Genomic DNA, 23537 nt, shown 5'->3' with positions numbered 1-23537 from the left:
AAAGTGAGATTCGGTCTCAAAAAAAAAAAAAGAAGTTATTCCTAACCAAGAGACTGGGAAGATAAGAGTTTCAGAAACCAGTGTTCTGCAGGTTGGGAGAGGAAGGGTGACACTGCCATTGGGCAGGTGGCTTCTTGGTGCCCTTCAGTTCCACCTCACACTGTGCTGTCGGAGGTGTGAGCGCGCCGTCACTGGAGGTATTCAAGCAGGGGCAGGGAGTCTACTTGCCTGCAGAGCCTCCCGGTGAGAGGCAGGCCTGCCAGCCCTCACAATGCCCACGGCCCCAGTGCCAACACAAGGGGGCTTTGCGCCACCTAGTGGGCATGGCTCTAACTGCAGGCCTCTCCGCGGAGAGACGCCACAGCTGCGCGTTGCAGAGCCCATCGCCCTGCGCTCCCCCTGCGCGCTCAGGATCAGAGGGCCCAGGCCCCACTGCGCCCCCACACCTCAGCCCTCCAGAAGGGAGGGGGAGCCTGTATGACTCTCCTGAGGGACACTCTTCCTGGTGCCTCCCAAGCGGAACTCACCAGCACCACGGGTCCCCGCTGCCCCCAGCCCGCACACTTCCCACTGCACCCCTCCCCGGACTCAACGGCTGCCGTGGCTGTGCGCCCCCTCTCACGTGCGGGCTTCCCAAGGCCCGGCCTGTTCCCTTGTGCGCTCACCGCCGCCGCCACCAGCCCTTACGAATGAGCAACTAACTCACACGGATTTCAGAATTTTAAAAATTAAGATCATGATTAAAATATTTCTTAAATATTTCTGATGTTTGTATTCTGATTTCAGAACAAATATGCATATTCTAATTTCAGAACAACCCACTTTAAACTCCTCACCCAAATTTTGGGGCCCCGCGGAGCGACCTGGCCCGCAGGGCCCAGCACCAGCATTGGTCAGGGCTCGGGGCCAGCGCCCTGCCCGTGTGCCAGCAGCTGCTGCGCACTAGGAGGCACAGGGCCTTGCCCCGTGAGGGATGTGTTTTCTGCGCGTCTCTATGAAACTCTGATGAGGACATTGAGCAGAAATGTGGATTCCTGTCGTGGGGAAGGCCCAGAGGAAGAAGCCAGGAAGCTACGATGATGCCGATTCACTCCAGTCTCCGCAACAGGAGATCCTGTCTCAGAGATAAAATAAAATTCTTGGCCGTGGGCGGTGGCTCACGCCTGTAATCCCAGCACTCTGGGAGGCCGAGGTGGGAGGATTTCTTGAGCTCAGGAGTTCGAGACCAGCCTGAGCAAGAGTGAGACCCCAGCTCTACAAAAATTAAAAAATGAGCTGACCGTTGTGGCGCATGCCTGTAGTCCCAGCTACTCGGGAGGCTGAGGCAGGAGGATCGCTTGAACCCAGGAGTTTGAGGTTGCTGTGAGCTAGGATGACGCCCCTGCACTCTACTCAGGGAGACAGAGCGAGACTGTCTCAAAAAAAAAAAAAATTCTTTATGAGAAAGTCCATTTTGACATTTGCAGTTTTCAGGGACTCTCCACTTTTCAGGACTCAGTGTGAAAAATGTATGTAAACTTGGAGCATCACCTGGTGCCAGGGACAGAGCAGGTGCTCAATGAATGCTTGTGGAAGGAAGGCCCGAATGAATCCCCGCATTCCTGGCGTTCAGGGGGCCGTCCCCGGACAAGGACCTGATGTGCCTCGTGGACCTGCCCACGCATGCTCGCCCAGACGCCCGCTCCTGGCCAAGCCGGTCCCAGCGCTGGGTGAGACCCATCGCCCTGGGGCAAGGCATAGTCCCTGGGGAAGCAGCTGTAGGCAGCCATTGACACACTGCAAGGAAATGCCACTGTTGTAACTGGAAGAAGTGACCTAAGAATCCATCCTGTCATTAACCCTCTTTATCTTGGACCCACAAGTGCGGTGATAAGACAAGGAGGAATGAGGCGACCTCGGCAGCCCAGAGGCCGGGCCGGGCTGGGCTGTGTGATCTTGGGCAAGTCACTTCTCTCTGGCCTCAGTGCCGGATCTATAGATGAGGCCTGGACAAGTGGGTTTCGACAGCACCTGCCAGGCCAGCCGTGCAGTTCTGGGGTGAGGAGGTGACACAGACTCACCCTGGAGCAAGGTCAGGAGGCGGAAGTCTCAGAGGGAAGAGAAAGGGCGGGGCATTTTCCTACTGAACCTAGGTCCAAAGCCACCTGCCTGGCCCCCTCGGGTGTGTGCTGTGGCCCCAGCCAGGACTAAGCCAGGAGTTTCCCTGCTCATAAGTTGCCACAGCTTTGAGTCCCAAAGTCCGAGAATCCTTATCAGCTCCTCCAGAGCCGGGACTCAGGCCAGCGCGGGACACGGGGGTTCCCGGACCTGCGGAGGCCGCGGCAGAGGCGGCTTCCTCCTTCCAAGAAAGAAGACGTGCATCTGAGAAGTTCTGCTTTCCAGTCAGTGAAAACACTCCCTGCTGTTTCTCTCCCGTCCTTCCCTGGGGTTTGCAAGGGCAGGGCCCCACTTGGCACTGGGGTTGGGGGCAGGGGAGGGAGCTGAAGCCACAGGATGCAGGTGCCTTTGGTTTGCAGTGTCTCAGCTAACGCCAACGGGCTTATGCCCCACAGAGCAGGCAGGTACCAAGCACTGCAGGAACACAGCCTTATTGGAGCTTCCTGGCAACACTGTGAGCCATGTCAGAAGCAGCCCCATTTTACAGAGGAGAAGCCTGAGGCTCCAGGGAGGAAGAGCATCTTGCCCAAGGTCACATGGCAGATGCAGGGACAGGAATGTAGGACTCAAAGGTGCCAGGAGCAGAGAGCATGGCCAGGGCCTCTGTCCCAGAAGCGCCCAGATACGTTCAGGGGCGCTGAAGGAAAACAGGTCAGGGCACTGTGGTCTGGAGGGACACGCCAGCTTCGCAGGCTTCTGCCTCAGTTTCCTCATCTTTAAACCTCAGGCGGTTGGTGTGTGAGTTAAGTGAGAGAAAACATGTGCAAGGCCCTTAGCACAAGGCCTAGCACGCAGTGAGCACTCGAGAAACACTGGCGACCAAGGCTGTTATTGTTCCAAAGGCCGGCGAAGCACTGGCTCTTTCTCCCGCTGCGCGCAGCGGCCCGAGGGTGGGCTATGATGAGGCCTTTTACAGACGAGGAAATCTGGGGCCCAGTGAGGGACCTCCACTCCCTTCTGCAGACTGAAGGCGTTGGGCTGGATGCCCCAACCACGCCTGGCTTCCTCTCGGAGGTGGGCAGGTCCCTAGGGGTAGGCATCCTACCCAAAGGATGACCCCACCTCCACCGCCCTGGACGTGAGGCCTCCCAGCCCTCCAGGTCCCCAGGCAGCTCTGAGGCCCAAGACAATGGCTGCGACCCCATGGGCACAAAGCCCGGCAGGGGACCCCTGCTGCCCTGGGAGGAGGAAGGAGGCTGTCTTCATGGGACAGTCTCTGTCCCACTGGTGCCGGGTGTCTTCCTGCCCTTCACAGAGAGACTTCTGGCATCTCCTTGAATTCCTGGCTCTCCAGCTGTTCCAAGCAGCTGTCCTTGTCCTGGACCATCCTGCCCGGAGTCTTTAGAAATCTGAAATTCAGATCGCAATTGCAAATCAGCCCCTGCCCCAGCCCACCCACCCCCAGCCCTGCTTCCCCTTTTCACCTCAACCCCTAGGCTGCTCACCTGAACAGGAGTTTCTGCCCCGGCTCCTTCTTAATGATGTTCAGCTTATAATAGTGGCGCAGGGCACGGGACATCTTCTCGTAGGTCATGTTCACCCGGTTCTGGAACGCAAAGCACCCCAAGTCAGCCCCCACTCCACACCCTGCTTCTTCCAGGCCTCGTTTTCTGCATCTGGAAGGGAGCAGCTGGACCGGGTGGCTTCTTGCGCCCCTCTGCCCAGGGTTCTGTGAGGTTTATAAGAGCTTGCTAGAGTTTGGAAGGGGAAAGTCAGGGGAAGGTTGGGGAAGAAATAACGCGATGTTTTCTCACCTACCCAGCTGAGACTGGGGTGGGAGTGAACTGTATGTCATGTTTAAATAGCAAATGTCACAAGCAGTGACAAGTGTATCCATTTGTGGGGAATGCAGTCAGAGAGATAGCAAAGTGGGGTGGCACGGATGGCCGCGCCACCAGCTGTGTGACTTTGGCCAGGTCTTTTTCCTGTCTGTGGAGTGTAGGCCGTGCACAGTCAGAGCAAAGAGCCTGGCGTTCGGCATTAAGCGCCAGCTCCACCAGTGGGCAGCTGTGTGGCCTTGGCCAAGTTTCCTCACCTCGCTGAGGCTGTTTTCCCGGCTATATGAGGAGAAGAAGAGCATCTGTCTCTCATGTTTCCTGTGAGGATTGAATTAGCTAATCCACGAAGCCACTGTGAAGCCACTTAGCACAGTGCTCGGCATGTCCTATGTGCTCACTAAATGGAATTGCTGCCCTCTAGGCATCTCCCTCCCTGTGTGATATGGGGGTTGGGCCAGATAAGTAACCCCAAACTTCAGTTGTTTCCATCCTTTCAGCCACCAGCCCTGCTCAGAGCAACATAATACGAGCTGGAGCACGGCCACGCAGCCTGAGGTCAAGTCCCCTGCAGGGATGGGGGGAGGGGAAGTAAACTCTAGGTCAAGTTGTTAACCCTCACTGTGCCTCAGTTTCTACATCCAATAACACCTACCTCACAAGGTTGCTGGGAGGATTAAATGACTTAATACAGGTAAAGCCCTCAGAGCCGTGCCCGGCAATCAGACACGACTGCATTTTAGGAAATGCTATAAATTGCTGATTGCCATTATTCCTAATAGTTTTCTTTAAAAGATCCATTTTTTTTTAGTTAAACTTCTTTATATTTTAAAAAGGACACATTCTCGAAATAAAAAAAAGGACACATTCTTTACATTACTACTATAAATCATGAGATAGGAATAGTAGTAACATTTTAAAATCCTAGTTTGAAAATAAACATTTCATTATGAGAATTTGGGGTCAACCACCTAAGATCACCTGGCAGACACCCGTCTAGGCGTAGTCATTCCCCATCATGGGATGGGCCTCAGTCATTCCCAGGCCTTTCCGGCCATGACATCTGATGCTCCCGTGGGGCCTGAGACCTGGGTCTCTGTCCCAACCACCCACAGCATGCTCGGGAACATGCAAAGGTAAGCTTAAGCAATCCGAAGGCACAATGATTGAGTTTCAGGGACATTCCCCACCCATAAGAGATAACTGCCTGTCAAGGAGTATCTCCCAAAATAAAATGATCCCGGCATTTCTGAGGCTACTGGCGAAGGCCCCGTCAGTTGAGGACTGTCTCCTGGTGCTGAGGGGTCCACTCTGACCCCCTGCTCTATTCTCTTTTGGAAATGTTGAGGCCATTATTTTGCCTGCTGGCTGAGGTTCACCTTGTGGTTTCCCCAGAGTCTGGCGAGCCCATTTGGATCCACAACTCGAAAGATCTTGGCATCCTTGTCTTCCCATCTGATGTAGGGCTCATACCTGGTGTCCAGGAGCAGCTGATACACATAATCCCACAGTAGCCGGCAGTCTGCAATTTAGCACAGGGGTGCAGCAGCCTTATTGGAGCTATGAGGACAGGTGTTAGAAAGGTGTGCTCAGTACCTTGAGGGCAGGGCCCTGGGAGTGCCAGCAGGGTGGTGCAGATGACGGTATTAACAGAAATAGCCAGTTATGGGGTCTCCTTCAGTCCACACAACTCTAGGAAGTGGCTACCTTTATCCCCAGGAAGAGGTGAGGAAATGGGCTCGGAGAGGTCTGGACGTGTCTGAAGGGGCCGAGCCCCTAAGTGTCAGGCAGGCGGGGAGTCGAGCCCAGCAAAGCCAGCTCCTTCGTGACAGAGCAGGCAGGGCCCACGGGTCGGTGGCCACGCCTCGAACTTCAGGTCCCTCTCTGCCCCTGCCCAGTCGCTCAGCCCCCTGACGTCTGATCACCGTAACACCCATCCTCCCAAACCCCAAAGGGGAGGCTCAGGAACAGCGAACTTGCCTTTATGCAGGGCAGGTGGCACCGGGATGCGGGAGCAACTGTGATCTTAACTCCCAGTGCTTGGGCCTGCCAGCGGGGCCCTTCCAGGAACGTCACCCAAGCCTCCTCTGAGCCACAGTTTCCTCGCACGGGGTGGTGCAAGGATTAGAACACAGTAGACCAAAACCCTAGTACAGTGCCTGGTATACAGTAAGTGCTCCAAGAACGTCAGCATTACAATTAAACACATCCAATAATTGTGTTTTTTTTTTTTTTTTTTTTTTTGAGACAGAGTCTCGCTTTGTTGCCCAGGCTAGAGTGAGTGCCGTGGCGTCAGCCTAGCTCACAGCAACCTCAAACTCCTGGCTCAAGCAATCCTCCTGCCTCAGCCTCCCAAGTAGCTGGGCCTACAGGCATTCGCCACCATGCCCGGCTAATTTTTTGTATATATTAGTTGGCCGATTAATTTCTTTCTATTTATAGTAGAGACGGGGTCTCGCTCTTGCTCAGGCTGGTTTCGAACTCCTGACCTCGAACAATCCGCCCGCCTCGGCCTCCCAGAGTGCTAGGATTACAGGCGTGAGCCACCGCGCCCGGCCTGTGTTTTTTAATTGTACATAATACTTGTACATATTTATATGGTATATGTGACATTTGGTTACATGCACAGAATGTGTGTACGTGCACAGAATGTAAAAGCCCCGACCAAGTCAGGGTTTTTAGGGTATCCATCACTTCAAGTATTTGTTATTTTTATGTGTTGGGCCAATAATTGTGTTTTTAGTGATTGCCAGTAATTTCCAACCCAGATGCCAGGCTCCTGCCCCCTCTGTGGTAGAAAACATACTGCAGAAAGTTGGGCAGCTGATTTGTCAGTCTGTCTGATTGTCCGTCTGTTAATCAATCCTTTAACAATGAATGCAAAGTGGAAGTGTATTATTTGGTTAGAGCTCAGGCTCTGGAGCCAGACTGCCTGCGTTCACATCCCAACTCCACCAGTGCTGAGTGATCTTGGGGAAGTTACTTAACCTCTCTGCGCCTTGGTTTCCTTATCCGTGAAATGGGCAGCCCGCTCACCCCAGTCCCCCCAGTACAAACCCCCTATCATCCAGGCAAAACGACCCTGGTCCTTACCACCACGACCCCTCTGGGGCTTGGCCTCACCACACCTGCCCCCTCCCGCAGAAACAGCCTCCTACTCACTGGCGATCCTGCCGTCCGTGGGGGCCTGTGGCACGGTGGGGAAGGAGCAGACCCCGTTGGTCCTGCAGCTGAGCTCCGCGCAGTGAGGTAAGCTGAGGGACTCCCCCCTGCCGAGGGGCAGGCTGGTCGGGCCGGGGGTGTCCAGGTGGCTGACGGAGCTGGCCAGCCCTGAGTCCGGTGGCCGCTGCAGGAGGCCCCTGTGGTGGGCCGCCCAAAAGGGCCCAGCCCCCTCTGCAGGAGGATGAGCACGTTGATTCTGTGGGCCCCAAGCCTCCCCCACCCCGCCCCCTTGATGACAAGCCTGGGAGCCCCGTGGGGCAGCACCCCTAATGCTCTGCCTCCACCTGCCCTGGTTAGAGGTCAGGGAGGGACAGGAGGGCAGGGCGTGAGGCCAGAGCCAGGTGCTAACTGCGGCCCCTACACAAGCGGCTAAACCTCCCAACCCTGTTTCCTCATCTGTGCAACTGGCTGCAAAGCCAGCAGGTGACAGAGCTGGGTCTGGGACCCAGTGCCCTGTATCCAGTGTCCCCTGTGTTTGCCCCATACATATTTATTGAGAAACTTCTATGAATCAAGCATTGTTCTAAGAATCTTGAGGACACATCACTGAACCCAAAAAGACCCCTGCCCTTGGGGAACTTACATTCTAGTGGGTGGGTAGACGATTAACATAAAAAAGGAAATAGAAACAGTATATAATATTGGGAGGAAAAAATACAGCGCCATAAGGCAGATAGAAAGATCATGGAAAGGGGCAGGGCTGCAATTTTAGAGAGGTCTGTCAGGCCTCACTGCCATGGTCACATTTGAACAGAGACCTGCAGGAGGCAGAGGCGTGAGCTACGTGGGTGTCTAGAGCAGAGGGGAGAATGCTAGGCAGAGGGAATGGCAAGTGCAAAGGCCCTGAGGCAGGAGTTACCTCAGGCTTGTTCAATGAACAAGGAGGCCTCGCTGCATGAGCAAGGGGGGAGGGGGGAGGCAGGATGTCATTGTAAGGACTGTGGCCCTGGCTCCGAGTGAGAAGAGAGCCACTGGAGGACTCTGAGCAGAGGACTGACTTGACCTGGCCACTGTGCTGAGAACAGACCGCAGGAGGTCAAGAGCAGAGGTGAGCAGACCAGTGAGGAGGTTCTGTGGGGGTGATGGGGGCTGGACCAGGGCCTCAGTGGAATACTGGAAGCCGCTGGTTTCTGGATGAATTTGAAGATAGAGCTGTCAGGGTTTGTGGACAGCTGGGATGAGGGTGGGGAGAAAAAGAGGAATCAAAGATGATGTCTAGTGTCTCGGTTGAGCAATTGGAAGGAGGGAGCCGAGGTTTGCTGGGATGGGGAGCCTGGGAGAGGAGGGGGCGCGTGGGTTAGGGCTGTTGGGGCCATCGCAGTGGAGGGGTGAGGCAGGCAGCGTGGGGTGCATGTCTGGAATCTGCAAGTCGAGGCATATATGGGAATCATTGGCACCTCATGGTGTCTAACTCCCAGGACAAGATGAGATTACTCAGGGTCTGAGTGCAGATAAAGAATGCGAGAGGCCCCTTGACCCTGGGGTACCTCGGCATTTAGAAGTGGGGAGATGAGGAGAAACCAGAAAAGGAGATGGAGAAGCAAAGACCAGGGGGTTAGAGGAGACCCAGGTTAGCGGGGTGTCCTGGAAGCCAAGAGGAGAAAGAGTTTGGGGCTGGGGGGTGACCCACTGGGTCACAGGCTGTGAGAGGTCACCGTGAATAAGGACTGATGTGAACATGGACCTCCCTATTTTCAGGTCCCTGGAGACCCTGACAAGAACGGTTTCCATGGAGAGATCAGGAGAGGAAACAGACGTGATAGGGACAACGCTTTGCAGGAGAGGACCGCAGGGCAGCGGGGAGAGGCGACTGGGAGGCTGCGGCAGACAGGCTGCCAGGAGTGGCCAGGCCGGAGGGGAGGGCTCAGGCAGGGCGGGGAGGGCGCGGAGCAGCTCAGCCCACACCTGCTCTCTGCCCCTGCTTCACCTGGAGGAGGCCCTGCCCGCCCAGCGAGGCCACTCGAGGGGCTCAGAGCTCCACGAAGAGCTTCCTCACCTTCCACTTCCGGGGCGCTGGAGGGGTGCGGGGTGAGCATCTCCTGCCTGAAGGCCCCTCCAAAAAAGGGCCCACACACCAGGGCTCGCCGCTGGGTCTGGATGTGCTGGAGCAGCTCATACAGGACGTCCCCTGGGGTGGGCGGAGGGGAGGGCAGGCCGCTGAGCAGGCCAGGAGTGGACGGCTAGCCTCCTTCCCCTGCGGTCACCTCAGGGTGAGGGTCTGCACCAGCCTGTGCCGTGGAGGTCGGGTCACCTCAGGGTGAGGGTCTGCACCAGCCTGTGCAGTGGAGGTCGGGCTCCTGCCACAGCTGCAGGAGGCTGGGGTGCAGATGGGCCGGGCCCGTGTCGCCCCCTGGTGGAAGCATTTTAGAAAGCCATCCCTTCCGGCCATTGCAGCCGCCTCCAGGGCACAGCTTGCAGAGGCAGCCCCACTCACCCCCGGCTGAGGGCCTGTGTGCAGTCAGTGCACAAACTGTACAACTGTGCCTCATGTCCCTGGGGGCAGTGACAGTATTTTAAGACTCGTGGGATTCCCAAGCTTTATGAAAAGGCTGCCCTTGCTTTCTAAGGAGCAAAACAGTCCTAGCCTCTTCCTACAAGGCAGGATCAGGCCCTGTCCATGGTCGCACCTTCGGGCTGAGGTGCTAATGGTAGGGCAGGACAGAGGGGGGATCCCTGGGCAGAGAGCCATCCTGGGGATCCTGGGCAGCCAGCGGGGTAAGGTGTAGGTCGTGGGCACTGGAGGACCAGAGGTGCTTGTGGGGAGCAGGAAAGACAGACACAGGTGTGATGGGGACCAGACCCCCAGCGTCACCTCTGTGCAGGTGTCACGGCTGTGCGGGAAGCCTGAAGCCTTGCCTGTGTGTCCCTGCCCACCCCCACCACGCCCTGGAGCTCTTAAATCCAAGGACTAAAGGGACTGAAGTCCCAACACCACTGGCAGAGGCTCATAGGGGAAAGTGGGTGCCAGGACTTGGGATGTGACATGGACTGGCTGGGCTTGGCAGGAGAAAAAGAATGAACCAGAATTTTAAGGAAATCTCTTTGCCACAAACGCCATGGGCTTGCTTGGCCAAAAGATGGGCTACACAGAAAACATGAGTGTATTTTTAAGAAAAAGATACCAAACCAGCACAAACACGAAGCACCTCCTGAAAACAGGTGCCGAGCATGGGAAGTGACTCCAGGGACTCCGAAGGGCTGTGCTGCCCCCACCCACCCGCTCTCCCCGGCCAAACTCTGTGCTGCGGAAACACCATCACGGGACATTCGTTCCCTTGACCTCAGACCAGACCTAGTTTCCAGTTAAAAACTCAGGTTGGGGGTGAAGACTTTTGCTGTCATCAGTCATTGATACCTCAGTGTGCATGAATTTTGGATCTTTCCCTGGTGGTGGTGGTGGCTGTTGTTTTAACATTGATAGATGTGGAGGGGTGGGGGGTGGGAGGGTGGCAATGGAAGAGGAGACGAAGGCGCAGGCAAGGCGTGGGGAGATGGAGAGAGAGGACAGGCCCCTACGGCTCTGCACAAGCAGCCGAACTGGCCGCTTCATCAAGGCCGGCTCTGCTGGAGCCACCAGGCAGACATTTAAGGACAGAGGGGCATCTGCAGTGCAGGGGTGTGAGCACGATGCCCTAAGGAAGACCCCCTCGACCTCCCTCCCATGGTCCCTGTGGCCCCCCAGGGCTCCCATCAGAACGTTTCGGGGAGGGCCAGTGAGCTTCCCTGACCTGAACCCGGGGCGCGGTGCCGGAAGTCGTCCTTGGTGAGGATGCAGAGGGCGCGGCCGTTCATCTGGAACCGGTGCTCGCGGGCGCGCTGCAGAGAGTACTCCTGCTCCGCCCAGCGCAGCCAGTGCAGCACGTCCTCCCTGCTCCAGAGCGCCGGCTGGATGCCTGCAACCCGCAAGGACGTGGGCGGGGGGAACGCCGGACCTCTGCCCATCCATGTCATCAGTCCTGCGTCAGGCCCTGCTTGCCCTGAAAGCTCCGTCTGAGCAGATGCTCTTGCCCTTCTCCCCAAGCCCCAGCATCTTCTGTCACTGTGTCCTGTCGTTTTCAGTCCTGGTACCTTATTGTCTTTGTAATGACAGTTCACATTTGATATATGTTCATGTTTATCATTATATGTACACACACACATAACATGTATTCACTTACTTATTGTTGGTACTCCCTCCCTCTGACCTGTTTTCCAATCATTCATTCAACAAATGTTTAATTAGGGGCTACTATGTGCCAGGCACTGGTCTGGGTGTGCTGGGGTGCACTGTCGTGTATATTCAGCACCCAGAAGAGTGTGTGGAATACAGCAGGTGTTTAATACACACGTGTTGGGTGACTGTCCTATGACTGGGGTGTCATTGTTACTGTTTCCCAGATGAGGAGTGAGGCTCCCAGAGGCTAAGTGATTAGCCCGCAGTCACGCAGGCAGCAGGAGGTACAGCCAGGCCTGGAATCCAGGTCTCTCTGGCTGTTGTTCTTTTCTGCTCCATGGTGCCAACTCAGAGCTGGGTGTCCTCTGGAACATCCCAGAGGACAGGCAGTCTCCCACACCCATCTTTAGCCTGTGCGTCCTTATTTCTGGCAATCCCTGGACAAGTGGCTGTTTTATTCTCCCCACGGCTCCACTCTGCCTGGGGCTGCTATGCTCCTAATGCCAGTTATTTACGTCACCGATTTGGGTTGTGTTTAACGGGGCCACATTATGACTTTCACGGAGCCTTGGCACATTTGCCTTTGTGGGCACCTTCTTGAATTAAAAAAATATTTAAAATTAAATTTTATGAGTGCATCGGTAAAAAGACTCAGAGCTCACCAGGTTCAGTTTTCCAATTAAGAAAGCTGAGGCAGAGGAGAGAAGCAACTAGCCAAGGCCACACCTCAGCAGTGACAAAGACTAAAACAACCGCTGGCTGCCCTATACTCGAAACAACACAAGAAATAAAATTAATGTTTTTTAAAGAAAGATCTGCATCATTCACTTGTTCATTCACTCAGCCAATACCTAGTGAGCACCAGCCACGTGCCAGGCACTATGTCAGTGCCAGGACAGGGCATGGGGCGAGTGTGGCAGGAGGGAGGGACCCCACAACCAGTGTCTAATGACAGTCCTAGTCAGAGCACAAAGGGAAACCTGAAGCCCAGTCTGGGAGTTAGGAGAGGTTTCCCTTACTTCTATGTAGGCACCTAAGAATGAATAAGAGGGAAGAATAAATGTCTGAAATTGTCCCAAAAAATTATTTATAGGGGAAAAAAGAACACAGGTGAGAAGTGGCCTTTGTGCCATGTAAGTAAGATCTACTGGTCTTAAGCTCAGGCCTGAGTGGAAAACAGGTCGGAGGGAAGGAGGCAGTGCCTGGAAAAGAAGACGGAGCCCAGGAATAAGTGAGTGTGCAACTGAGTGTGTATGAGCACAGCTAATACAGGACAGAGGTGGGATTTTAATGCAGTGCCAAGATATGATAAAAACACAAGTGGCTCTCCACCTGGAAAAAAATATATTTTGACCTTCACCTCCCACCATTCACAAAAATCACTTCCAGGTAGATTAAATACCACCCCCCCCCTACATTATGGGTTCCAGTAAATGTTCTATTAGAGAATAGAACAATGTAAGTCTTAATAGCAGTAGAAATAGAAAATGATATGCATTAACAAGGGTAGGAAACACCTCAAACACGACAGGAAACTCAGAGGCTATAATCAAAATGAAAGACACATTTGACTACACTAATTTTTTGTGCGTGTGGCAAAAGATACCATAAACAAAACTAAAAGAGGATAGGTTTCGGGGAAATAGTTGCAATGCAGATGAGAGATAAAAGGCTAATGCCTAATCATAAATCGAGAGCATCTTAAATTGATTTTTTTAGGCAAAAAAATCTTACCAGTAATGCAGAGTGGAGCAGGATTTCTCAACGTTGGCACTAGTGACACTCTAGACCTGATCGTTCCTTGCTGTGGGGGCTGTCCTGTGCATCGTGGCATGTTTAGCAGCACCCCTGGTCTCTACTCACTCCATGCCAGCCCAGTTCTAACAACCAAAAAGGTCTCCAGACATGGCCAAATGTCCCCAGGGGGCAGGGGGCAAAATTGCTGCCAGGTGAGAACCCCTGCAGCACAGCAAATTCATCAATAAACAAGTGACAGGACGTGTCACCGTTGTGGTCAGGGAAAGACACAATCAGAGAAGAATGAGCTATCATTTTAATAGCAGGGGTGCTGGGAAAAAGATGCCTTGCTATTGAAAACAGGAATTTAGAGTCTCCACGGGGAGATCAGTCTGGTGATATATAAATGAGACACAAAAAGCTGAAAAGTGTAAAATGTAGAGATCGCAGGATGGTCACTGTCAGGCCTCCACGGCCAGCCAGGGCTTCTGAGGCTGGGGGCAACTGCCAATCATGTGTTATCTGAATTCACAGTTTTTTGCACAGTTCCCTGGTCCACTGTACTTGATGCTGTCAGCCTAAAAATTCAAAATTATGATTCCTGAGTCAGAGGGGTACGTTTCCTGGGTTTGGCTAGAGGATGGGGATGGATTACACACCCATCTGGCTGTTCCACCTTCCCAAAAACATTAAAATTACACTGAGAGGAGAAAACCCTGAACTTTGCAGATATCATCAACCACAGATACAGTCCTGCTCCCCAGGTCCAGAGAGATGGGCAGGGGACTTACCAAGACGTCTCCAAGGAACCATGAGGTCACACATAGCCTGCAGTAGCACCTGGAAACTTAAGGCCTGTCACCACTTTCTTTCATTACCTCGCACCCACTGCTGCTTCACCTTTCATCCCATTGCCCCCAGCACTTCCAGTCCAATGATAAGGAAGAGGGACCTTTTTGTTCATCATGTTTTCAAAGAATACTTAAGGTCAACGGGCTTTCCAATGGACTTAAGCCCCCAGGAAATGACCAGGTCCCAAGCAGTAGGTCAGCCACCTGGGTCTCAATCAAACCTAGCAGTGGTTAAAAGGCCCTCACACCCACAGAATTGCCACTCACAGATCAGCCACCTAGTGATGGACCAAATCCCCAAGCTCAAGGTCCAGGTTCCAGCTCAGCCCTTTGCTAAGCAAATGTCTTAGTCCATTTTCTGTTGCTTATAACAGAATACCCAAAACTGGATAATTTGTAAAGAAAAGGAATTTATTTATCACAGTTATGGGGGCTGAGGAGTCCAAGGTTTAGTCTCTACTAAAAATGAAAGAAATTAATTGGCCAACTAAAAATATATAGAAAAAATAAGCCGGGCATGGTGGTGCATGCCTGTAGTCCCAGCTACTCAGGAAGCTGAGGCAGGAGGATTGCTTGAGCCCAGGAGTTTGAGGTTGCTGTGAGCTAGGTTGACGCCATGGCACTCACTCTAGCCTGGGCAACAGAGTGAGACTCTGTCTCAATAAGTAAATAAACTAAAATCAATGACAGCATCAAAAGCACAGATGACGATGTCAGACCAGCTGTAAACTGTGACATAAGACTATGCTTAAGTTTCCTCATCTGTAAAATGGGGATGATGACAAGAGTGTACCAGCCACAGAGAGCTGTCACAAGGATGCTAGGGATAACCAGTTTAAAGGGAAGTGCCTGTCATGCGGTACATGCTTTTGGAGATAACTGGAGCTCTGGATGTCAGGTGAGGCAATGCATGGCACAGGGCCGGCACAGCTATGAGCTCAACACACCCCGGCAAGTACCACCTATGGCGTCAACTACTCTCAAGAAGTCTCCCTGACCTAGTTGCCAGAATGAGCCTAACTGGGACCCCCCTAACAATCTAACCAAGTTAAACGCCGGGGCTTCACCTGCAAACCAGCCCATGGCCTCTCCCTCTCTCAGCATTCGCAGTTCCTTCCCATTAGCCATCTTTGTCTCTCAAGACTCCAGCCACATACCATCTTACTCTCCCTGCTTGGTGGCCTGCTCACCGGGGATTTCCAGCTCCCGAGACAGATCTAGACAGAGCCCCCAGCTGGGGCAGCCAGAGGAGCAGGGACATAGTTGGAGAGCTCGGTGCCTCCCCCATTGCCCCAGCAGGGCTGGCTGCGGGGGGCTCCTCTCTGCATGGCCCTCCAGACCCCCGTGGTGCTCCTTTACATAGTCACCACTTCGGACTGAAACGTCTGCTCCAGGAGGTGCAGGCTTTGCCTGTCTCAGTCACTGTTGTCTCTCCAGTACCTAGAGCACTGCCTGGCACAGACCAGATGCTCAATAAATATGAATTGCCTGAATAAGTGAGCTGAGCAAATCAGTGTGGGGCCTCCCAGCCAGCCCCCTTTTCCGCCCCCACCACACCCCAACCAGACCTCTCTCCCCACAGCACCTCTTTCACTCTCTTGCTCAAGAAATTAAATTGCTCCTAGCTACCAAGCCCATCAAGTCAAAACTTCTCTGTCCTGGTTTCGAGACCCCTCAAGCTGCCCCTCCCCACCTGATCAAGCTATTTCCCTCCACGCCCCACCACACCCCTGCAGTTTACTAGGTCTAGTGACCTCCAGGAGCAACAGAGCTGGACTAGCCTTTAGCAACCGAATCAGAACAAACAGCTGGCTTCTGTCTACCTTGTAGGGGCCCCTTGCAGGAAGAATGCAGGAAACAGTTAAAGTGCTTGGCCAGTACCCTAAAAATGGGAGCTACCATCACCTGATGTGCTGGAAGCTGCTGCTCAGAATAAACAACAGCTGCGGGGTCCGAGGGATGCAGGTTCAAGATTCAACTCCACCATTTTACTGGTGGCTGACTTTGGACAAGATCATTCACCTCACTCTAAGGCCCAGTTTTCACATCTGTAAGGCAGGAATAACAAAAGAAGCTACTTCTGAGGCCTACAGACTTTATTTAATCAGACAATAAACGCGACATGCGCAATGCCCAGTCAAGAGTGCAAGCTCAGCAAATGGCCTGTAATGTGGTTATCAGCATCTTCATTGGTGGAGCCCAGCCTGAAAGCAGGGGCACTAGCCTGTTACTCTGCCACAATGCCTATGGCTTGTCACTCATCACTGCTCTCAGTTTATTGTGTGTCACCATGTCTTCAGAGACCCCTCCAATCTGTCACCCCAGTGCTTGGCCCCGTTGTCTCAGCTTACAATCCTTTCTTGGTGAGCACACTGAGCTCTAAATGGGCATCCCCAGATCGTGGGGGCAGGGCCAGTGCATACAGCTGTGTCATGTCCTGCACAAAGCCACCGTCTGAGGGGAGGAATGACAGAGCGGAGGCAAAATCCAGCCAGGGCATTGCTTGGCTTCTTTCCAAAAGAGGAGTCTTTTTCAATTTGCACAAAAATGCACATGGTCTAGCCCCCAGCCCTGTGTTTAGGGAAGAGGGAAGTTCTCCATCCCCAAATTAATAGTTTTTGGAATTTCCCATCTGTTTGCTGTTTGCCATATTCCTTTTCATTGTCAGGTAATGACATCACTGTCAATACTCACAACTTCCAGAACATTCACTTTGAATCCCCGTCCTCCCCACTCCACCCCACCCCTCTCTTATACACCTGCATCCATTTCATTTCCTGCTTCTAATGTGCCGTGATCTAGGGCAGCAATTCTCAAACTACCTTGGACCTCCGCCCAAGGTAAACAAACACATTGTATATCCTGCCCCACCCACATGTAAATAAATAGTTAAGTGTTCACGAAATCACAGCTACCTTTACTATTTATCATGGACTCTGAAATGTTCTATTTCATTTTTTTTAAATATTTATCTTGATCCACTAAGTTGATTTCACTTCCCTGGTGATTCTTGACCAACGTTTTGAAAATAAACAAAGTGTGGTCCTCAAGCCAGCAGCAGCAGCATCACCCAGGAGTTTACCAGAAATGCAGACTCTCAGCCGCTCCAGACCTACTGAGTCAGCATCTGCATTTCAACAAGGTCTCCGGGAGATTCATGTGCACATTAAAATCTGAGAAGCCCTGATCTAGGATACCAGGAAGCCACAATTATCAGAGCTGCTCCAGTTATGTGCCCAGGAATTCTCTTACAAGTGAAGGATCTGTTCGAGCTCCCCAGAGGCCCTTTTCTCTTGCGTTACACTCCAGGCATTGCAGAGAGGTGTCACCCCTCTCCCTATGACTCTGAATGCAGGAGGGGGTGCTGTATGTCTCTTCTCATGGCTTATCCACAACATGGAGCTTTGAAAGGCACTACCTTCAAAGCACAAAGATGTCTCAATTCCTCAGCATCCAAAGTGGGAAGTTCACAATGTCTTCTCAAGGAAATCAGCTCCAGGGAACAATGAAGAGACTCAGGACCAAGAACCGAGAGTCCCGGGTTTGAGGCCTAGTCTGGCCATTATTGTCACAGATGACTCTCTGGCCCGCACTCAGTCTCAATTTCTCTGTCATCGAATGAAGTGGTGGTGGTGACCATCTCTAAACTGCCTCCTCTCAAAATTCCCCCAAGTGGCCCCTTGAGGGTTCTTCACCTTCCAGAAGCACTCCCTGTGACCTCAGCAGGACCACACAGTCCTAGGGCCTGCCTAGACAGCTGTCCCTGCCCTGCAGCTGTGTCCCTTCATAGCTCCTGACCCATCCCAGCCTTGGGCAGACCCTCCTGGCCACAGACCAGGGATAGGGAGTAAGATCCTCTTTCTGTCCCCACTTTCTTCTGGGAAGTGTGCTTGTGGATCTCATGGATCTCACTGCTCCACCCCAGCCCGTCTCCTGTCACTGGCCACAACACAATTGTCCTCAGGGTGGTCTTTCCACTGCTCCACAGCGCATCTCTGCAGGCAGATAAACACAGGGAAGTGAGCTCCACAGGCAAACAGCTTGTGTGCTTCATGTAGCAGCGACCCACACAGCTAGGCAGAATCTGTTTTGTTTGTTCACTTCCTGCTGGGGCCAATCGGTCCTGACTATTGGAATGGAGGCTGGAAGAGAAGGAGGGAATGGGGTAGGCGACTGGGAACGAATGCCAGACAGACGCCCAGAGATGGAGATCCAGTTTCCAGGACTGTGAGAACAGGAGGTTGGTACCACCCCAGCCAACTGAAAAGCCAAACCTCATTTGGCATCAGCAGTTTGCTTATTTGGGATGTTGTTGACAAGAAAATGAGTCATTTAGTGTACTTTGTCTTCTAAGACTGTTAGATATTTACTAAGGGCACTGTGTCGTCTGAATACTTCCAGAAGTTCCAGTAAACATGAGTCATAGGATCTAAGCGAAGATACAGAAGCTGCTCTTGGGGTCCCACCCCCAGCCCCTGGCTCTCACTGCTACACTCTGAAGGGACCTAATGCCCACACCTGACTCTGCCTTGGGGCTTTTTTCTGGCTGCAGGACCCCTCAGCCAGCACAGGGGGTAACTTGGAAACACTGGAGAGTCAACACCCCCAGAAACAGCCTCCTCCTATCACAGATGGGAAGTAAGTGGATGAAGCGCGGCCTCCTTACCCCTGGCTTGGGGTGACTCAGCTGTGCTCTACAATGTCCCCAAAAAGCCCCACGGGGCTTGAGCTCCAGTCGCTTACAGTGCTGACTGGCCCGAGAGAACACTTTTTGAATCTCCTTCTCCTCTCCGTCTTCCTTCCCCACCCCTCAGCAGTATTTCAGGGTCTGCTTCTGGGGAAAGGTAACCCGAGGCAACAGGACTACTACCTCGGAGTTCTAACCTAGGAGAAAATAGGCCACGGTGACCTGTACCAGAGTTGTACAGCCAGGAAACAGGCTGCCCTAAGAGGGAGGGACTCCTGTCACTAGAAGTGTGCAGGAAGCCCTGGCTACCATCTCAGAGGGGCCCACCACACAGGTCCTGCCTTGGTTGGACCAGGTCCTCATGTCCTTGGTGAAGACCTCTAGTGGTCCATTCACTCATTCAACAAGTATTTAGTGAGCTTCTGAGCTTGAGAAGTTTGGCCTTGTGGAAATATGACTTCCCAGTGCTCCGAGGAAAGTTATAGATTGTGTGTTTGAACTTTATGCTTAGGAAGCGTTTCTTAGAAGTTGTGTTAAAATTTCTATCCTCATGTCTTTAGTTAATAGATAGGTGTGTATCTCAAAATCAGATTAAGTAGTTCTTTTATTTTCTGTTTTATAGCCAAGGTTCAGAGAAAACAAGAACTCCAGAAGTCTTTTCTTGAAGTATCTGACCATGCAATCATGGAGGGTACCTGATCTTACACTTCGACAGTCTTACCAATTCTTACCCACTCCCTGTCCCAGATCTGACGCTGCCCTCACCTTCTAGGCTTACCTTCAACCTCAACCCTCTCCACTACATCCCCAGTAAACACACATCTGGGTCCCCATGACAAACACATAAACTAAAGAAAATGCACTCTTCAAAAAATTAAAAGGTTTGCAGATTTGTATTTTCCAAGGTGATGACTAAACTTTCTAAATCCTCACTTCTCCTGTACCCTCTCACCAGTAACCTTGAGCTAGCCTGTGGAAGGGAGCAAACTGAAGGTTCGATGACCTTGGGGCAGACCAAGGGCAGTCTCCTGAGCCTTGATTTCCTTATTTGGAATACAACAGAGTTAGTTGATGCAATAACAAGCAAGGGTCTCTACCAGCTGGACATTCTAGGACTTTGTGAGTAGGACAGATTGAAGCAATGGACAGTCCTTGTAAAGCTCCCCGGCCCTCTCCCCAAGTAGAGTTGTCACTTCCCTCAGTCACTGCCCTGTGGTACTAGGGCCTCCTCTATGTTCTTCTCCCTCCAGAGCCTGCTTCTGGGGGAATCCAAAGTGTCAGTCCCAACTTCCCTCTAACTGTGGAAAGATGGGTGTGCTCCCCATTAAAAGGATGCCAGGCTGTGGACAGCAGAGGCATGTAGGCCTGTGAGCACCTTCTGCTCAACCCTCGACTCAGTCCTGTCAGCGGCTCAATAAGCAGGTTGTGGCCAGGAAATCAGAAGGGTGCGAAATCAGTAAAGCAGGGTTCCAGCCACTGGGCCAGCTGGAAAGGAAGTGTCCCAGAGGCTTCACAATCCAGCTCAGATGTGCCTGCCCACAGTTGCTCCAAGACTCCCACCCAGATCAGAGACCCCAGCCAGCCAGCTGCCCATCTGCTGATTTCATGGCTTGGGAAGTGCATTTTTATTAATAAATCTCTTAGAAGTTACCAGCAGGACCAAGGTCTGGCTGTAGCATCCATCAAGAGCCTGTACGATCTTAAGTATGTCACTTAGCTTTTCTGCCTCTCAGCTTTGCCATTTGAAACACAGGCATAAATACATCAATCTATAGTCTGCTCCATGCTTGTAAGTTTCCTCAGGTAAGAGCCCTACTGAGGAAAAGGAAATGAGGAGATGGCCAGTATATTCCATGGTTATCTCTGGTTCAGACTTGGTGATTTTATGTATTTTTATTATGCTTCTTTGTCATTTCCCAATTGCTGACAATAAGCACATGCTAATTTTGTAACCACAAAAATTAAACATAATTATTTAAAAGAGGGTTATACATACATATAACTACATGCATAAACATAAACCGTTTAGTCTCATCTGGTTTCCTCACTGCCAATGTCCCCAACTCTTTGTCCTTAGGCTGAAAGGGACCCAATGGCTCATTTGATCCCAACCCTCATCTTACCAATGAGGTAACTGCCCCCACACTTGGCCATGTCAGCTGTGCACCTTCTCTGACTTCCTCACCAAAGAAAGTTAAAGAAAACCTAGCACAGATATAGCAAACAGAAAGAAGATAATTCCTTAGATAAAAAGAGTCTGTACATCATGTGTATGTTTACAAAATTGGCTTTTCTATTTGTGACAACACAGATGAATCTGGAGGACATTATGCTAAGTGAAATAAGCCAGGCACCGAAGGATAATACCACATGCTCTCGCTTATGAGTGGAATCTAATACAACAGAACTTATAGAAGCAGAGAGTAGAATAGTGATAGTCAGAGACTGGGAGGCACAGAGACTGGGAGATGTTGGCCAAAGAGTACAGTTGCAGTTAGGAAGGATAAATGATATGTATTTAAGGTATTGGTTATGTTAATTAGCTTGATGCAATCATTCCACGTTGTATACATATATCATAATATTACTTTGTATCCCATAAATATATACAATTATAATGTATAATTTTCAATTAAAAATTAATTTAAAAAAATCAGCTTTTCTCCTCCCATCTACTCACGGAGTCTTCCTGGCAGCTTGCAGATCCCCCCCTCACCCAGCAGGTGCATTTGAGCTTCACATCTGGCCTGGACCTGGGTGCCTCGGGGTGGCACAGCTGCCATGGGGCTTACAGGAGAACCAGCCAATGCTCCCTCCTAGGAGAAAAAACCAGGGCAGTTAAGGGAGAGCAACTTGGTGAAAACCCAGCCATCTTTAAATGTATTAAGGATTTTTTTTGGAAGGGAAGGAGTGTTCATCTCTGCCAAAAGACTGCATCAACCTTAAAGGTAGGAACCATGGATGTCTTCAACATGGTATCATCGACATTTTATACAGAGTGGATACTTGACAAATTTTATCCTTTTGATTCAAGCTTTCTATGTATGTGCCTAACTCTACCAGAGTGATCCCCTGCCAAGACTTGACTTGAAAGATTGGAATCTGAAGGCCTAGGACTACTCACTGAAACCTTGAGAAGAGAACCCAAGATAAAAAGGCCTTAAATCAGAAACAAACACATAAATACTATTTTCAAAAGAGAAAAAGAAAGTATAAATTTCTGAACCCCAAGGTCTTGGTAAGGGAAGTCTGTCTCTTTACAATTTTACAAGCAGCATAGATCCCAGAAGTGATCTGGTTCGTCCATCAGAGTTAGAGAATTCAAAAAGTGACAGGATTTTGTAGAAACAGGAGGCTCCTTGGGTCTTATGCCCAGCCACAGGCTGTCATACTGTGGAAAGGAAAAGTGAAACCCATTCCAGCAAGAGTCATTTTTTCATTCTAGTATCTTCAAGAGCTTACATTCATCTCTCTGGGTCTGAGGACGGAAATCTACAGTGAAAGATCTTTGGAGCTGGAGCCAACAAAGCAAACTCCAGAAGGCTTGGCTGCCAAAAAGGGATTCAGCACCTTTTGGGGTAGTTCTCACTTCATTTCTGGCTGGTCCCTCCCTCCTGCCCCAATTGGTGCTGTTCCCCAGGTAACCAAGCCTCGGAGGTAGCCACCTGGTGGGGGAAGGGGTTTTTCCTTGCTGGAGAAGGGGCTCCAGGCCAAGGACTTGCCTAGGACTTGCAGGAGGCTCCTTGTCTACTTCTCTGTCCTCCTCTAAGTAAGAGGAACGGGGAATTCCAAGGCTGTAACTGCATGGGAAATGCCAGTCAGGGAGCTGCTGAGGGTCATACTTCTGCCAGGAAGGGATCTGATACATGGGCACGGACCTTGGAGAGAGCGGAATATAGAAAGGCCTTGTGGGTGGGACTGGGTTCCAGCTCTAGGGGGCAGTTCTGAAGATCCTAGGGAAAACCACAAGTGGGGAGGGACTGCTTAGGGGAAGGGGGTCACAGCATGAGTGCGTTTGCCAGCTGTGAGGACCTGACTTGTGCAGGAACCTCCATGGACCTCACATCTGGTTGGTATAGAGGTGACAACCATGATGCCTTCCAAATCGTATGTAACATGGGGCGGGGTGAGGCTGGTGACCAGTGTCTGGAGGTAGAGGGGGAGGTTGGTGAGGGATGGACGGTGAGGTTTAGAATTGTGATGGAAAGTGAGATTCTGGCCAGGAAAAAAGTCTGATAAAATGGATTTGGAAATTGAGGTCGTGGAGAAAGGATGGGGTGCAGGTGGTTCCGCGTGTGCGCTGCATGTTCAGCCTCCAGGCTCTTACCTGCATTACAGGTGGAGGTGAGGGAGCCACCCGGCTTTCTGTCGTGAGCGCTCCCCTGGCTGTAGCTGCTGGGGCCCTAGGCTTGCGCTCCCTGAGACCTCCTCCCGCAAACCCCTAACTTGGCCCTGAGAACTGGCAGGTTGTGAGGGAGGAAATCTCTTTGAGAAGCACCAGAGCATGTGCGCTCCGGTCCCCAGGCAAGCCTTCCCGGAAACGAAAACGAAAGAGCAGGATCCGTCTTTCACTCCTGCCCCAGCGGGCTAGTGGGAGGGCAGGGGTTACCCCTGAGGGAGCGAAGCCGCCGAGCTCCGCCCACTCGCCCGCGGGGGAGGGGGGGGCTGCTGGCAACCTCCCGCAGGTGGATAGCCCCTAGGGCAGCCTGATCTTGGCTCCAGGGGGACAGAGGTGGCATTCTGCGGGATCTGAGAAGCACAGGGAACCGCTGGTCCTGGGCTCAGGACCACGACAGGTCAGCTTCAGGTCGCCCCTGTGCGTCTCCACGGATGGATAGGAGGGGGCCGCCTAGGGGGTCTTAGCGGACTAGGAGCCTCCCCTTAGGGAATGCCCACAGCACACGTGGGTAACGCCACCATCGGAGAGGCTGTGGTGCTCCTCCTGGATGAGGTCC

The 23537-nt window shown here is 52.2% G+C and overlaps 1 protein-coding gene across 1 annotated transcript; it reads right to left on the bottom strand.

The window, feature by feature from the left end:
- Positions 1-1990: 1990 nt before the first annotated feature.
- ETV7 (ETS variant transcription factor 7) lies at positions 1991-23117 on the bottom strand. The gene is made up of 8 exons (XM_012746940.3): positions 22910-23117; positions 21263-21398; positions 10883-11047; positions 9151-9282; positions 7095-7325; positions 5312-5454; positions 3603-3703; positions 1991-3506 (listed from the first exon to the last, which is right to left on the bottom strand). Exons 1-8 carry the CDS (start codon positions 22913-22915, stop codon positions 3407-3409), a joined length of 1014 nt encoding a protein of 337 aa, XP_012602394.1. The 5' UTR covers positions 22916-23117; the 3' UTR covers positions 1991-3406.
- Positions 23118-23537: the final 420 nt, after the last annotated feature.

Source organism: Microcebus murinus, chromosome 5 (assembly GCF_040939455.1).
Source record: "Microcebus murinus isolate Inina chromosome 5, M.murinus_Inina_mat1.0, whole genome shotgun sequence".
Classification (NCBI taxonomy): Eukaryota; Metazoa; Chordata; class Mammalia; order Primates; family Cheirogaleidae; genus Microcebus; species Microcebus murinus.
This window is presented reverse-complemented; position numbering and strand designations above follow the sequence as displayed.

Excerpts from the sequence above, each read along its gene's own strand:
- ETV7 (XM_012746940.3), bottom strand. Across the intron at positions 5,455-7,094 it reads CACGGACGGCAGGATCGCCA|ACTGCCGGCTACTGTGGGAT; the intron begins GTGAGTAGGAGG and ends GCTAAATTGCAG. Across the intron at positions 3,704-5,311 it reads GACTCTGGGGAAACCACAAG|AACCGGGTGAACATGACCTA; the intron begins GTGAACCTCAGC and ends TTTGCGTTCCAG.